This window comes from Phodopus roborovskii, unplaced genomic scaffold (genome assembly GCF_943737965.1).
Source record: "Phodopus roborovskii unplaced genomic scaffold, PHOROB, whole genome shotgun sequence".
NCBI classification, from domain to species: domain Eukaryota; kingdom Metazoa; phylum Chordata; class Mammalia; order Rodentia; family Cricetidae; genus Phodopus; species Phodopus roborovskii.
The window spans coordinates 13,203,154-13,221,410 of NW_026126410.1; the positions used below are offsets into that span (position 1 = coordinate 13,203,154).

Below are 18,257 nucleotides of genomic sequence, written 5' to 3' on the forward strand. Positions count from 1 at the left end.
ACAAATACCTTACTTTTCCACATTTCCTGTCTTAGATGATAGAAGCTGGGAATGATTAAACTATCCCCAGTGGTATTCAGACCAGACCATCAGCTACTAGCTGCTCAACTGTGCTCTCTAGGGACTTGGTGGCCACAAGGGACAATGCAGTGCTAAAACAGACCATGAACAGAGCCAAGTCACCTATGGTTATAAGGCTGAAGCCAAGCCACTTCTGTTGAGTTTTAATCCCTCATCTGTCACATGGTTAGAATAGCATTAATGATGAGATAGCCACGAGGCTTAAATACATGCAGAGGTGCTAGAATGCTGCACGGGAACAAGCTATCAGATATGATACCAAAATACAAGTTATTTCATTTATCCATGCCATTCATCCATATTAAGTTGGTGAGACAAAGTGCCAGGGCCAAAATTAGACTCAGAAAACTCTGTCTCCTGGTCTTTTACTTAGTTTTGGGGTTTTTTTGTTTGTTTGTTTGTTTTATATTTTTCTTTTTTTTTTTTTTTCAAAAGAAGCACTCTAAAACAAAACAAAACAAAGCCAAAAACTAATATATCTAAAAAATGAGGAGAGGAGAAGTTATTCAGCTAACTTAAAAACTAAACGAAAGGTTTGCTGTCAACTTTTTCCTTACCTGAAGCCAGTCCTGTCAATGTCACTACCAGCCATCCTGACCAGGCATCATACAGACTTTTTGTCATTTCCCATGCTGACTCTTTTTTTTTACTGTTGATCTGAAATTACAAATATTTGCTTCATTTTTTAAACTGTATTTCTAAAATTCTTGAGTCTGATTTTCTCAAGTTATCACAACACAGAAAGTACCTTGTAAACTAATTAACAGCAGCAAAACTGGGATTGTAGGATGTTGTATCTAAGAGCCAGAGGATAAACAGAATGCAGAGATCTGTATTTTAAATAAGAACCTCTGGATTTGAGTGTGAGGGGTCCATAAACTACATAGAAGTCTGACCTCCACTGTTTCAAACTACATCAAATTCAAACTTCAATTGCTATACACAGGTAACTTACACACCAGAAGTTAGATAACACAGCTGGAAACATCTGGCTTTAGTACTTAAGTAAAATACAATCTTGTTTAAAAGTTAAAACTAGTAAGGCAGAAAATGGTCATAAATAGGAGTCACATGGGCAAAGAGACACCCCCAAAGTTATGGAACTGTGAACACATAGGTGCAGAGCTCCAATCCCACTTGTAATAGCCAAAGACGCTTCACTATGCAAGCCAGGAGGCGTGTCAAGAGATTAACAAGAAAACACATTTGTTGCAAGCCTCCTCTCTTTAAGAACAGAATACACATACCCATCTTCCTACGAATGTTTTTTTAAGCCTAGCACTAACTGGCTTCTTTTGTACTTAGCTCAGTTTAAGAAGCTCTACTGTACAACCAGGACTTCACTATTCAACTATCCTGTAGGAGAACTACAGCTGGAATTCAATGGCCTGATGTATTTCAAATGGATCATCTATTCAAAAGTCACAAGGACCAATTAAAAAGACATAGTAAATTCTATGGTGAATGAAGAAATTGAAGTCCTTTCATAATAGAAGCATCCAAACACAGATATCAACACTTTTAGAACTGGATGTAGGGCATGTCTCAAAAAACACTAAATTCTATTTTGCTGTTCCTTGATTTAAAAATAACCGTATTTTTAAAAAGATAATCCTAAATCATTTTCAGATACAGTCTATAATTCTTGTTCCTACACAAGTTATTTAATAAACACTTGCTAGGGTATTTTAGTATAGAGACACTGTGTGTGCATCACCAATCAACAAAAATATCAAAATCACAAAATGCTTACCAGTGTAGTATTGGCCAAATAAGCTGTAATGCATATAAAGACTTTTCTGAAGAAATCGCTGGGGATATTACCTGTCACTTTGTAAAGCAAGTTAAAAACAATGTAAAGTATTTTTACTCAGTGATAGTTTTCTGATAATTATGATACTATATAATAAAAAATTATCAATATGGGATAGATTTTAAAAAATGGCTCTCAAAGAAAAGTCCTGGAAGGCCTATGAAAGCCCCTAAAGCTTTTCAAGAAAAACTATTTCCAGTGTAGTAAGATTATATATGGCATGAGTTAAATTCCCAGGACAAAACCCAACCAACAACACTGCCCCACATCTGACAACCCATACATCAGCAAAGTAGTACTTTCCAAATGATAATTTCATGTTAAGAAAGTATATCCTCAAAGTTCAAGGTGGAGCAATGGGTTTTAGGGTAACAAAGGCAGTGTTGATTAAGGCAACTTCAGAATGCACACAACAGCTAATCTATTACAAACTACTACTTGTTATTTTATTCTTTCAAAAAATAGCTATGATTATCTAAAATGGCTAGTGTAATACAGCTTTTCAAACTACAATTGTGTGAGGCTGTATTTTCTTTTTATTCTTTGAACAAAAACCATAGTAGATATAAAAATCCACCAGTCTTTTATTGAGCCAGGCAATCATGAGGGTTTAAAAAAAAAAAAATACTTTTTATTTTAGAAAATGTATAATATTAATATAATATTAGTTAGGTTTACAAATAATAGGTTTGTGGTTATAATTTTTAAGTGAATTAGTATTTTTAAGTGTTCTAAATTTTAGGACTTAACAGGGAACTATTAACACATATAAATAAAAGTTTCTTGAGGTTCCTCAATACTTTTTCTAGTTCAAATGACATTTGAGTGCAGAAAACAAGACTGACTGGATGAGGACAGTGAGTTGATGAGCTTCTTTTCAGTTATGCTCAGGTCAAGAGCATCTGAACAACATAGTACAATCTACGGCAGGCTCAGGCTTCACATAAAAACAGACACCAAGACAAAAAAATATATAGCTAACTTGTATAAACTTATTTTGATAGTAAATTTCAGACACCAAATAAGTAAGCTTTGGAAATTTGGAATTTTTATTGAAAGAAATTTTCTTTCTCTTTTTGAAAATTTATGTTTTAGATTATACCTGTTTGCATGCACTGTACTGTGGGATTTTAGGGATGGGGTTGTTTTGTTTGAGATAGGTGCTCCTGCACCTCAGCTTCTTGGTTGCTGGAATTACAGGCATGCACTAACATGCCTCATTTATATTTCTGTTTTTCCTTAAAAAAAAAAAAAAAAAAAAAAAAAAGAGGAAAACAATGGGGGCCTGAAGAGATGGCTCAACAGTTAAGAGCACTGGCTGCTCTTACAGAGGATCCAAGTTCAATTCCCAGTACCCACATTGCAGCTAACAACTGTTTGTGTCTCCGGCTCTAGAGAATCTAGTACCCTCACACAGATACACATGCAGGCAAGATACCACTGCACATGAAATAAAAACAAATCATTTAAAAATTTTAAAAACAATCAAAAAAAAAAAAAAAAAAAAAAACCCACTGGTTTGTTCTGCACACAAAAAGCTTTGACCAGAATCCAAATTGAGAAATTTAGTACCGGGAAAGGAAATATTAACAACAAACCCTACAAAAACCATTCTTTTCCTCAGTACATTATCTACCTTTCCCATTAGACTTGTGCAACAAGGTTCTTTTTGCTTTAGCTGCTGAAAGCAAATACCTTGGTGTCCTCACCCAAGTTCTACAAGTCGCTTCTCCCTTTCCTTCGTATTTTGTCTAATTGTGTTTCTTTGTTATTAAATTACCTCAAACCTTGCCCAGTAAAATACAAGGTATAAAGAACTAAAAAGAGGGAAACCAAGACAAAGGGGGAAACATATCATATATGACATGTCCAACATATTTTAATGTGTATCATTTTGGTGGACTGAGATCATTGGCAGAATTATAATTTTAAATGATTCACTTTGCACTGTTTTTATAAAACACTAAAAACACTTACACGTCTGTGCCTTTCTCTGTCTTTACATTTCTCTCGAACCCAGTCAATAGTATGGAAATCATCATATGTACCAACACCTGGGATCGGTTCATCCAAAAGATCCAGCAAGTGTGTAGAGCTATTAATGCTGCCTCCATTTGTCATTGTATAATGAGTTCCTGCAGAACAAAAAAGAAAGGACAAGTTTATTTTATAAGGTAACAGTGAGTCTTGCAACTTCCTTACAAATTGATAAGTTACAAATGTCATTACAAAATCACTAAAAAGTATAGGCAATGTTGATTATCCAAAATTTATTTCTAATTTTGGATAAATTAAGGTAAAAAGGATACTCATGACCTTATATTAACAAGCAGCCCAATGGTTATCTGGTACTCTGGACAAGAGAATTTTGTGTGAACTAAAACCATTTACCACCGACGACAAGATGAACTCCAGTTAGAAGACAACTTTTGATTCTGATAAACAAAACAAATTTCATATGGTAAAATGCAAATAGTTGCTTTCCAGTAGGAAAGATAACTCTCAAAACTGTGAAGGTTTTGTTGCTGGTTGTTGTTTTATGTTTTAGAAGAATGTTCTTTCCTTTGCAAACTATATACATTTCTGTCTCACATGTTCACTGAATCGGTTTTGTAATCAAGCTGGTTCCTTCATTAAAATTAAATAAATCTTTAACATATATTTACTATATATTTTATATGTGTAAACATACATAAGGAAGGTTCTGGGATGCTAAAAAGACAACTGGGGAGTTGCAGAAACAGACAGCTTTTAAATATGAAAATAAGTTCATTCTAACACATAAATGAAATGTAAATTTTTGAAAGTATATAAATGCACTGAGCTGTCAGCTATGTAAAGGGGTCCCGACAAAAAGTTCATAATTTAAATATAAACCCTTTTGGAAGACAAATGAGAATGTCCTCATGGGCTTATATATCTGCATACTTAGTTCCCATTAGAACTGTTTGGAAAGATTAGGAGGCATGTCCTTGTTGGAGGAGGTGAGTCTTTATTGGAGCAGACATGTCTGGGGATGAGCTGTGAAACAGCCCAGGCTCTGTCTGCCTGCTACCTATGATCTCTCAGCTCTCAGCTATTGCTCCAGTGCTATGACTGACTGCTATCCACCATGATAATGAACTAACCCTAAGAAACTGTAAGCAAGACCCAATCAAATGCTTTTTTCCATAAGAGTTGCCTTGGTCAGGAACAATGACTAAGATATACACAAATAATCTCAAATCCATAAATTCACTACCAGAAATTTTAAGTTTCTGTCTGTACAATGGTTGACTAAATTAAAAATTATGCACAGTGTACATGGAATTTCCTAAAACATGTTACAGAAAAGGGAAGAAAAAAAATCATGAATGTCAGAGTACTTAGGATACAAGAGTCACCCAGCAGTTAGAGGGCAAGTAATGTTGACATGGAAGCCACAAAGTTATAGCTACTTAACTCTGGCACAGTACCACAAAATAAACTGCAGAAATACATCAATGGGTTTAAGAAACAGGTGAAATTTTGCCAAAAAAAAAAAAAAAAAAAAAAAAAAAAAAAGAGAGAGATGAATCGTAAAATTTGTCCCATTGGCCAGTTTGGCAACCCCTAATCTACAGACTTTAAGCCACCACTACCTGGCACAAATGTACTTCTTTATTGGGGAAAAACATGTATTTTCTCAGAATTTTATTCTTAACATAATTAAAAATATAAATATTCATACATGCATAATATCTATGGACAATGTTACATATTTTCTATAACTTGGCACATTTAAAACAAATGCAAAGAACAAAATGTAGGAAAACCTATTGTGGTAAAATGCTAATCCTTCAGGAACTCAGCTAAATTTCAGGAAGACGCTTCATATTAATTTTCATGTCTGTAAGTTTGAGGATTCTTTTGTCTTCAGTGCTGAGAATCATTCATGCTAAGTGCCCTAAAATTATTTAGAGAACCTACTACAGGGATAAAGACGCAGCTCAGTCACTAGAGCCTGTTGTGTGAGCATGAAGACCCGAGATCAGATCTCAGCTGTGTGACCTCAAAAGTCCAGGTTCAGTAATGGGATGTTAGTTAGGGCACACACATGAGGACCACTCTCTGGGTCTTTCTGGCTAGTTACTCTAGTCAATTAGTAAGCTCAACGTTTAGTGAGAGATCCTGTCTCTCAAAGGAAACAAAATAAGGAAAAGGAGGAGGAGAACTCTAATGACATGAAGATGACTGGAAAGATGGTACAAAGGCACAAAAGGACTCAAGTTCAGTTCCCAACAAAATCACCTGTAACTCTAGATCCAGGGAAACCAATGCCCCCTTTTGGCTTCTACAGGCAGTCACACACATGTGGCACATACTCATGCACACACGCAAAGCTAAACAAGCAAATAAATAAATGAATAAATAAATTTTTAACAAACAATGAGGTGGAGATTGACTGAGGAAGACACCATGCATCCACATGTAGTTACACACATACATGGTGACAGACATGAATACATACACTACATACGCATCTAATGCATACAAGAATCACCTATCAAATGGTCTATGAACTCCAATACTTTTGTCCCCTGTGCTGCCCTTACCTGAATGGAGCTAAAGAGCTATAGACTTCTCACTTCACTACTTGTCTATGCAAAACTCTGAACTTATATAACCTTCAACATACATGTAACAATAATACATCACCAGAATCAGCAAAAAACATTTCTAGACTATTTTTATCATGAAGATATGCATATGGGATATCTAGTTCTCCAATACACTTGTGAACTTTAAAGTAGAAAAAGATTGCTATTTCCACTTTTATGAAATAGGAAATCAGGAGCATAACAAATATTTATATTCACTCACATGAGTTTAGTGACTTTCAAATAATTAGCCTATGGAAGTTATTCTTGCCAATTCACAAAACTATGCAGCAAATCAAAACTTCTGGAAACCAAAGTTTTCAAGAATTCAAATGTTTTCTTTAGTACAGGATATCTCTAAATGGTTTTTATGTACTTTGTTCCAACACACACACACACACACACACACACACACACACACACACACACACACACACACACACGTTACTGCAAAAACGAAGCAGAGAAAGACACGAGTCCACCCTAAGACATACATCACAGATGCACACACACCCCATATGTGGAGTAACTTTAAAGGTACATTTCCTAACAAAGTATTTCAAATGCATCATTTCTTTGTATTCAGTTCATAGCAGTATGTGGGTGTATAAGGTTTTACTTACATATGTAAAAATGAAGTAAACAGAAATCAATTACATGTGTATTAAATCTTTTAATAAGCAACAGATTAAATAACTTATCTTTCAACATAGTCTTACACATGAAGTAGACAAGTTTTAGGTATTATCCAAATACAACCTGAAGTTCTCTTAAACTTAGGATACATTTCTTTTATACTAAAACAATATTTCAAGAGTTGTTTTGGAGATATAACTGTTATTAATAGTGAGTATCTGGGAGTAAGCTTTGAAAAATAGGGACAAGGAAAAGTTGAAATTAATTGGAAAAGATGACCAAGAATATGCATATAATTCATTTGTTGTTTGCAATGGTCAAGTAATCTAAATGTTTAAGTTCATCACAGGAAATATATTAAACAACTCATCAAAAGTGTTATGTGTGTCCATTTAATGATATGACTATCAGAAATTGAGAATGAAAAACTCATACACAAGTGATAATATGGCTTTTCTAAAATTAATATATATAAATAATCTCTGAAAAATAAGGAGGTCTTCAAGGTTAAACCAGGGTTAGTCAAGACCACTGTGCTTCCTTGACTATGCCTTTCTTTATCTTCAGCAAAATTGATCCTTACAATTGATTTTATCCACCTAAACTTACAGGATGTCATTCCTCAATGTAAATGCTGCCCACATTTGCTATCTGTAAAGACAGTAATGGAGATGTCAGAAAATAGGAACTATGAATGAAGGTCATGACCTTATTTCAAAGGACCATGAAAGACATGAATTACCACGGGAAAAGAGTAGAACATAAAAACTCAGTATTATTGGGTTTGGAGATGGCTCAGCAGTGAGACTTACTCACTGCTCTTGAAGAGAACCCTGGTTCAGTTCCCAGCCCCCACATAGAAGCTCACTGCCATCTGTAACTCCAGTTCCAGGGCTTATGATGCTCTCTTCTGGTCTCCACAGGCAATGCATACATGAGGTACACATACACACATGTGTGCACAACACTCATGCATATAAAGAATAAATATTTTTATTCATTATTATTTCCAAGTTTCAAATTAAGAATTTTGAAAGTCATACAAAAGAGAAAATTATAAAAGCAAATACTTTGAGCATAAGAGATGTTTGTCTACGTTTCAAAAAAAAATCTGTAAGGAAAACAAAAGGCAAGAAGCTATTTGAAGAACCCATATTGTTCTGTTACTTGAAATGTGCTGTGGAAAGAACTGGACAGAACTAAGTAAACAAGAGTCATAACAGACCAGTGATAGGCTTCAGCCTTTTCCCTTTCTTACAAGTAAAATATACACACCCTACTTACATGCTGGCCATATTTGTTTGGATGATGAGCTTTTCATTCACACTTTCTGAAAGTCCTATCATTAAACAGATACACATATCACTTTTGATTAGCTGTTTAATATATTTTCTATGATGAACTATAACTTAAACATTTAAATCACTTGACCATTGCAAACAGTATCTGAATTATATGTATATTCCTGATCAACTTTTACAACTAATTTAAACTTTTCCTTGTCCCTTTTTTTTTTCCAAAGCCCACTCCCAAATATTCATTACTAATAACAGGTATATCTCCAAACTTAAAATGATTAAATAATCAAGTAACTATCCTCATTAAAGAGACACTATTTGTGCAAAAGGTCCATACTAACATTGTCCATTTTGTATCTCTTTACTACTCTTGATTTGGAGATCTATTAAGATACATGCCTCAGCCCAGAAAAAAGAAGTGTAGCTTACCCACCAAGCAATAGGTACAGGATTTGAACTCTCTGTGGGATGAGCACAGAGGGTAGGGGATGGGAGGTAGTGGGTGGGTGGTGGGGGGAAGAAAGGGAAAGAATGAAAGAAGGGAGGATCCATCAAAACAAGATGCTGGATACATAAATTTCAAACATACTGATACAAAAAATGAAATCAATTCATTTTAATAGCTAAACTATCAAAAGGGTATAAGTTGGTTCCTGCTACTGGGACTTGAAGGTATTAAACTATATTAAAGCTTGTTAGCTCTCAAATTTAAGACTGACTCTCCCACAACCCTGCAACACACACACACACACACACACACACACACACACACACACATAGACAGAGAGGGGGGGAGCAGAGAGAGACAGACAGAGAGAGAAACACTTCTCTGGAGGTTTAATCACCAAATACCTGTGTAGGCCAATCTAATGTCTACTTATAGTTACCTACCAGTTAAAATTCATTACAAAAAAAGTACAGACAAATATTTTCCTTCAGAAGAGCCTAGAAAAGAAATCCATGACCTTAATGTACTTTGATGTTAGAATATTTTAAGAGTCAAATTCCAGCTTTGCCACTTATTTAGCTCTGTAATCCAGCACACATTACTTATTAACTTCTTAGCCCATAGGTCCATTCTGTCAGTCACTCTTAGCTTAGAGGTCAGTGTGTAGACCAGAAGCAGATAAGTAATAAGAAAGATTAATATTTGAAAGATAAAAGGAAATAAAAAAGCACAACCTTTAATTTTAGAAGAATTGCCTGAGTCAGGCAATCACAAGTAACACTAAAGCACAGTGATAAATGACAAAGTACAGCAAGTGGACCCATCACAGTAAAATAACTTTTCCTTGCAAAGGCTGTACCTTAATAACTAGCTCATATCTGAAAACAATAAAACCTACCAGCACTTGTGGAATATTTGTGCAACAGACATTATTCTTAGTACAGCTCATCCAATACAACAACGCTGTAAGATAAGAATTATTCTCTGTCAGGCATTGATGGCTCACACTTTTAATCCTAGCACTCGGGAGACAGAGGCAGGTGGATCTCTGTGAGTTCAAGACCAGCCTGATCTACAGAGTGAACAAATTCCAGGGCAGACTCCAAAGCAATGCAGAGAAACCCTGTCTCAAAAAAAAAAAAAAAAAAAAAAAAAAAAAAAAAAAAAAAACCAAACCCAAAAAAACAAGAACAAGAAGAAGAAAAGAATTATTCTTCATTTTAAATAAATTTGAAAAACAGGAATAGAATACTATGAAATAAGATATAAGATCAAGGTCACAATGTAAGTAAGTAGTGGAATAAGCACTCAAATATCACTGCTACTATAATAATAGTGTAATAATTACACATTTTAGGGTAGATGAAGATTTTTGTCAAGAGTAGGTTCAGAATGATTAGTCTATGACTAATTCCTATACATATGCATACAAGCATATGTACTTAGCCTATGGACAACTGGTCCAACCTTGTTCATAACAATCACTATGGGAACTCGGCCTTTACTTTCAGGCTCCAGATCACTTTTTACTGTATTGCTTAAAATGCTACAACAGAAAATGCTATGGGCTTAAAGGATGTCTCAGTGATTTGAGAGTCCTGATATGTCACATAAAGGCCAGGTCGGCATGGCAACTAGTTTGTAATTCCAGCCCTGGAGACAAGAAATTTCAAAAGCAAGGGGGCTAGAAAGAGCCTAACTTTAAGCTCCAAATAAAGTTTGGGTCAAATAAGGGTTGCATCAAATAACAAAGAAAGAATAATCAAGAGAGATTCCTAATATCAACCTCTAACCTCCATACTCACAGACACACATCTATGTATGTGTGTGCATACACACAGGCATGTATCCACATATACACACATGATAAATCATAAAAAGAGAAAATGTTGGACTAATAGTTACGGGCAGTTCTGCTTTCAGAATACACATTCCAAACCTCCTGTGATAATGCATTGCACGTTCACCCTCAGGTTGTCCAAGATTCATCTTACACCACAGAGAGCATACCTTTACCTACGCAAATTAAAATATGCTAGTTTTTAAGACCTTTTGGCTGTAGCCTACAGCATTCCTCATTGACATAGCGTACAGATACATACCTGAATAAAATCAAAGTTTAACAAACGATACTATTTAGTAAGTAGTAACTTTTCACTTTATCTTTTAAAAAATACTGGTCAATTTCATGATCAACATTTTAAATCTGAAGGCTGACCAAAAGTAGAGAATAATAAATATCAAGATAATCTACTTTTCCATAAATTAAAAATCTTTATAAACCTGAAGGCTGACACAAAAGTGGAGAATAATAAATATCAAGATAATCTACTTTTCCATAAATTAAAAATCTTTATAAACCTGAAGGCTGACACAAAAGTGGAGAATAATAAATATCAAGATAATCTATTTTTCCATGAATTAAAAATCTTTATGACTCCTACTAGCTATGAGTGCATAATTGTTGAATTGTAAATTGCCACATCTTGCTTACACTAGAGTCAGTAATAAGTTCCATAGTCATTTATATAAACAGCAACTTACTGTTTTTCTCACAGAAAAACACTCAAATGGCACTCTTTCACAAAAAATAAACATACCATTGCTTAATAAGATTGCCATATATTACCTCTGGGCCAATTGCCAAAGCTATGAAGGTGAATCTGGCGTTCCTACTGATATTACATATTGCTATCATAGCAGACAAGCATAACGCTTGACCCTGAGTATTATGGAAGAAGGCAGGCAGAAACCCATGTTTAAGTATTCCCTGCCACAGTTACTTCTGTCTTGAGATCAACAGGTCCAGCCGTGCATGTTATCTCCTCCTGGGAGCTTATTGATAAGGAATAGTCACCCTGGTAAGGAAAGAGAGGGTAAATGTTGTAGGTTGATAACCGAAGTCCCACAGTTTTGGCAAATTAAAATGGCAATGGCAAGGACTGCCAATGTGCCTCAGTTGGTACCTATATACTTAGCATATACAAATCCTAAATTTGATCCCTAGCATTGCATAAACTGGGCATGGTGGTACATGCCTGCAATCCCAGCACTTGGGAGGTAAAGGTAGGAAAATCAGATATTCAAGGTCATCTTCAACTACCTATCAAGTTCCAGGCCACACTGGGCCACATGAAACTACTTCAACAAAAACAAAACAGGAGGGGTGGGGGCAAGGCCAAGCATGGAGCTCTGCAGTTAGTAAGGATCCTTAGATAGTATAATCCTTAGATCAACGATGGTATGAGATATAGATGTTCTGGAAATCTGTTCAGTCACGTTTAAGTGTTTAAACCGCAAAGACTTAGAAACTAATACAAAATCCAAAAAAAAGGCATATAATTAACCAGCAGCAGTGCTGAGCCCACTGCCTACATCACCACACTCTTTAATTTTCTACTGTGCTGCCACCTCAATAGAAAAGACAGCAACCTTAGATAGATAAGGGAGATAATGTTCCTACGCATACTGGAAACAGGTACAACATTCACTTCTGATCTCTGCAAATCCGATGATCTATATATATATATATCATCAGAACAAATAAAATTTGCAAAAAAGAAGATAAAGTAAATGTTGGTTTGAGTTGCCAAGGAAAGATCTCTCTCTCTCCTCTCTCTCTCTCTCTCTCATACACACACACACGCACACACACACACACACACACACACCACATATTAATTAAAAATCAAAAATAAAATTTTAAAATATAATTTAGGCCATTAGTCTCCTGTGTGGGTATAAGGTAGAAACCTCAAAGCAAGAAAAATGCCAAAATTACAAATTTAGTAAATGTCATAGGAAGTCTGTTCACATCCTGAATTTCTCATATAGGATAAGCCATGAGATTATTTAAAATGAATCATAATAAAGTGCCTATTGGCTGCTTTTTAGTAAATAGAGATGGAGGGGCTGGAGAGATGGCTCAGAGGTCAAGAGCACTGCCTGCTCTTCCAAATGTCCAGAGTTTAATTCCCAGAAACCACATGGTGGCTCACAACCATCTGTAATGAGAGCTGGTGCCCTCTTCTGGCCTGCAGGGATACATGCAGGCAAAACACTGTATACAGGATGAATAAATAGATCTTTAAAAACAGCTAGAAAGAGTGAAATGATCAAGATTTTTTTTTTGAAAATTTAAATAGTACAAGCAATATAAAGCACTTGCTTATAATAGTGTTTGAAGACAAATAGTGTAAAACAAAGCATTACTAATACCAAATAATTTATTTTCGTTTTTTTTTTTGTTGTTGTTGTTTTTTAAACCAGAAGCCTATAGGATGCTCTTTTGACAATAGTATGTTTTAACAGACTTCAAAAGTTGTACAAAAGGAGTTGAACTACTATGTTTTCAGGAGGGAGAAAAAAACACATTCACCAAGTACAACAGGGTAAGGGAAAAAAAGATTTAAATCTACTTTTCTATCCTGCTTCCTTTACTGCTCACAACAGAACTGGACTCTTGGTTTGATGCAACAGAACTTAATCTTCCTCTCCGCTCCCCACCACATTTAGTCACTCTATTCTCTCCACCACAAACCCTGGCAAATTCCTTGGGAAATGGCCTACTTAGTAACACCTGCCAAAAGGAGACTTGTCTCTTCCTCGCCTAAAGAGCCAAACAGTAGAAATTCAGTCTAACAGCAGTTACAAGAAATTAACAGCCTTGCTGATTTGTTTTCAATATCAAAGCCTTAAGCCCCCACCAGACTCAAGAACCAGTCATCCAAGGCTTGAGAAGAGTATCTTATGATGGGAAGGGCCAAATTATCTCAATCAGATTCTAAGTTTTAGCTGTTAATATTACTATTGTAGCTACCACCAGTCTACACAGAACCTAACTGTAATTTGTATAAACACAAGAGCTTCATAATTCAAATAAAACAATAGGTAGTCAAATATTTTTTAAAGGCTTTCTACATGGAGTAAATGAAATATTAAACCTGTTCCTCCAGCCCCACAAAAGTCCAGGGGCTGGCGAGAAGGCTCAGTGCATTAAAAATTGCTGCCAAGCCTGACGCCAGTTAGATTTCTGTGGCCCACATGGTGGGAAGTGAGGAATTTGTTTCCACAAGTGCCTCTGAGATACATATGCCATGGCACATGTGACCAACTGCCTCCTAACACACAAATAAAGGTAGTAAATAAAGTTTTTAAAGCCAAAACCATGAAAAGGAATTAGTAGATAAAAGGAATTCGACCCCAAATTACTTAAACTTCATTAAAAATTTAAGCAAGCAAGCATACTAAAGAAAACTAGCAGTACAAATAAGTCAAATTTTATTTTCTTCCTGAAAAAAATTAAGAAAGAGGCAAACCTGGTTTTCCCAAAGATGCCTATTTCTAAATTATCATTTTAACTTCTTCGATAAATGATTTCTATCATGAATCTACTTGTTCTAGCCACTACAATACACACTGAAGTAAATAGCTTCATTGCTTTATTTTTACTCATTATTCATGTATTTTATTCATATTATTTTATCCATTTATTCTATTAATTACTCATTTTTATCCCACCTAGAAAAGTGCATTAAGTCCAGTCACCCACAGAGCTAATTCTTTGTTCCTGACTTACTAAACATACCCATGCTTACTTTATCAACACCCTCTACAATTTTACACTTTGCATTTTACCTCTTTCCTTCTTCCCAGCCTAAAGATCTACTTCTAATTACTGCATTTTTGTCTTCACTGGGAAGCTGATTCACTTTTCTTGATTTAAGTTACATTCCTACATTCATATCCCCAGCTCCTTTGTGCTATGGTTTCAAAGGGTCATGGATAATGGAAAACAAACACCTTCTCTCTCATAGACACTAGGACACCACAGTATGTTCTTAAACTAAGGCTAATAAATAACTAGTTTATACTGCAAACACTCATTCTTCCTAAACCATCAGCTTATATTAACAGAAGAAGTCTCATCAAAGAAGGATAGCATCTGAGCTTCTAAGAGTGGTTTAGGCCTTTAGGATGGTGCCTGGGAAATTAAGGACATGTCACAGAATTTTTCTTTCTGTTTTTCTTTTTTGTTTGTTTGTTTCTCTCTTGGTAATATCTGTATGTCTAGCTTCACATAAGTTTTGACATTTCTTATTTTTTGTGGGCTTTACAGACAGTCTGTAAATTAGTCCTGCCAAAGACTATGAAGCCTGACCCTTCTAGTTTATCATTACTAACAAATGGATGTTATCACTCAGAGAAAGTATGGCCTGTCTGCTTTACCATTTAAATACTGATTAATAAATAATGTAACATTTGAATAATCATTTTTCAATAAGAGTATTACTAGAAAACTGATAATAAAAACAAAGAGAAAGGAAAGCAAGGAAAAAGAAATAACCACAGGGAATAAAGAATTAGAAAAAATTATTCTTTGTAATTTTAGTTATTTCCTCAAATGTTCTAACATTTTATATATGTGTATATTATGTATATGCGTAGGTATATACATATATAATGGAAAAGGTATAAGGAAAGCAACTCATAAAGGAAAGCACAAAATATAAGTCATGATCTTTAAACAGTTTTCTCCCACAATATAAAAAGCAACCTTTTACTAAGCACAGAATTCTAGAGAAAAGTGTTGTACCTGTTCAGAGTCTAATTATTGTTTTGCAGGCACAATATGACCGGCAAGTAACTGTTGAATGCATTATAATTCCTAAATTCTGTGGAACTTAAAACTATTCTCAGGATACAAAATGTACTTTAAATTTTCCTTTATTTACCTTACACATAATAAAAGTTGGGATTAAACCATAAAGTTTATAACATCAAGCAAATAATTCAAACTAATATGGCTCAGGAAGTCATCTGGCTAAAGAATGTTTCTTGAAGTTTATTTCTAGAACAAATGCCAACCAATCTTTTAAAAAAAGTAATTTAAGAAAATAAGCAAAAGAGCAGTTTAATTAACTAACACCTAATTAGCTTTAAGGAGACCAAGGCAGAGCCTGCCAAAAGATTAACATCATTACATTGGGTACTTATCTGTTTTCAAACTACTGACTTATATTCTGGATGTATAAAAAGAACCCTAAATTGTTTTATCCTATCAAGTTGTACAAGACACCTATGGGAGACAATATAGTATGTCAATTAGCTAAGACAGTAAATGAAAACAACATGTTAAATTAAAAAAAAATACTCCTTTCCTGCTATTTTTAAATGTTATAAAATACAGCTAAGAGCTTTTACTATTACTCTGTGGTGCAAAGTCTACAAGGTAATTGGCAGCAGCCAAAACAGAACGGCATACCAGCACTTGATTTCACTGTGTGAACTAAAGAAAATATAAGTTTCCAGAGGTACAAAAATACTACTTTGCAGGTGCCAACCAACCACCAGGACTTTAGCTGGCTATAGAGGCAGCTTATTTCTGGAGTTAAACAGAAAGCGTTTTCACACAGAAGATGGAGTCGAAGCTCTATGTGATCTGAAGCAGTGCTAATCTGCACAGAGCAAACAATCAAGGGAGGGCCGGCCCTGCTGGGAAGGTCGCATTCTCCCACACCAACAAGGCAGGGCAACTAAGCAGCACACTGCAGCAAGAGGACAACAGTCAGCCTGTCCCCAGAACCGCCCAGCCGCATGCACAACAACCAACAGAGGATTCAGAGCAAGGGGATGCTCTTACCTCTTTTATGTAATTCCCTCAAGGGAATATTGTCTCCTCCCCCGTCATAAGGCAAATAAGGATCAGAAGAAGCATCCATGATCAGAATTATTTAAAAGGAGGAAAAAAGAAAAAGAAGAAAAGAGAAGCTTGCTAGATTAAAAAGACGGTGGCATTTTTTCCTCTGCCTGCTCTAGCAGGCAAGGCAAGGGAGATGCCATATTTGATGAGGTTGGAACTGTATAGTTCGACCGGCTGAAGCAACTGGGTTCTTCCACAGTGGATGATGTCATCAAAGGGAAATTATTGCAGCCTGGTTGCTAGTGGCTACAATCTAGCCCGGCTTAGAGGCAGCACAGCCTTCTTAATCAGGTCCTGCTGTGTACGACGATGACTAAGCGCCAAGTATAACAGACTAAACTGGTTTGAGAAATTTAAAGTGCTAACAACATACGTTCAATAGTAAGACAGTAGAAACATTTATTTTTATTTGGAGAAGATATAAGACATAAAAAGATAATTCTAAATGCAAACAATGAGCCTTTTCATCACTAATGTAGGAAAACAGAAAACACTAAAAGGGTATATTTATAAATGTACTAATTTTTGCATAAATTCATGAGTCATAACAGTGAAAACCAAAACATACCAACAAGTTTCTTCAGAGTCTTGGCTTTACGACTATGCTAATTTTCCTTTAATCCTTTTATGAAGAATTAAAATGCTGAGTCACTGAGTTGAATGAATGGTGTTTTATCTCATTTACTAATCTCCTCCAGCAGCCTCCTGTTCCCTTCCTTCAAACCCTAGCCAGGAAACACCCTAGTTTGGGAAAAGGATGAAAACTTACCAGTATACTAATAACTCTTATATGTGCAAATTATGCAAAAAAAAGGTTTACTATGTATTTTCTTAGAAAGAATTTTAGTAGGAAAATGTCTATCAAAGTTAGCTACTCACACTGTGTCTGTGCTAGAAAATTTTGAGTTTAGAAATGTAATTTTTTTAAATGGCATTCCAAACATGACTAGTGCTCATGTGTGATAGGGCTGGAGAGATGGCTCAGCTGTTAAAGGCTAGGCTCACAACCTAAAATATAGGAGTTTAGGGTTTACAGATTCCTCTAAGCTGAGGCCTCAGACTGGAGCAGTCTTCTAAAATGCCTGTTACATAGTATACCTTGTAACTTAAGGGTGATGGCCACCAGGAACAGCTCTAGGGAACCTGGACACTCAAGTCTATAAAACGTGTTTTCTTCAGGCATGAATGAGTCAACCTCTAAGATCTGCTCCAACCCTGTGTATCTGAAAACTGCAGCTAAGAAGGGAGAAAGTCTATGCATTTAGCCTGGCCTGTTTTCAGTTATGCTGGACTCTTCTCCCCAATTTTGTTAAGTTAGATAGGTTTCTATATTTCAAAAGCTTGAAACTCAAATAGCTTCTTAAAACAGTCCACAGGGATTCAGAAGTAAAGACTCCAGGAAAAGAGTCCAGACCAGAACTAGGACGTCAGGGAATTATATTCTAAGAAAGGAAAGCTTTGACAAAGTCAATTTTACTAAAGTAGCTTAATGTGATTTTGGTCACTTGCCGTTCTTTGGTATAATATATACTGCATAGCACTCATAAATCATTTCACCTGCATGAGACTATTTTCTTACATGACTTAACAGAACATGAGAAACCTTCCTACAAACTTCCCTGGCATTTGTGCACTCTCTCCAAAGTTGGTCACAAAAAAT

The 18,257-nt window shown here is 35.4% G+C and overlaps 1 protein-coding gene across 6 annotated transcripts in view; it reads right to left on the reverse strand.

Annotated features, from left to right (window-relative positions):
- Clcn3 (chloride voltage-gated channel 3) overlaps positions 1-18,257 on the reverse strand; it is a 75,942-nt gene that overhangs the window by 26,704 nt on the left and 30,981 nt on the right. For 4 of the 6 annotated variants that reach the window (XM_051182473.1, XM_051182467.1, XM_051182471.1 and 1 more), the window contains 2 exons: positions 3,872-4,029; positions 639-738 (listed from right to left, as the gene is read on the reverse strand). In XM_051182473.1, the coding sequence (XP_051038430.1) occupies positions 639-738; positions 3,872-4,029 (258 nt within the window). Of the gene's footprint in view, positions 1-638; positions 739-3,871; positions 4,030-16,537; positions 16,880-18,257 lie in introns of those variants that run through there. The other 2 variants (XM_051182468.1, XM_051182472.1) reach the window with 2 other exon arrangements.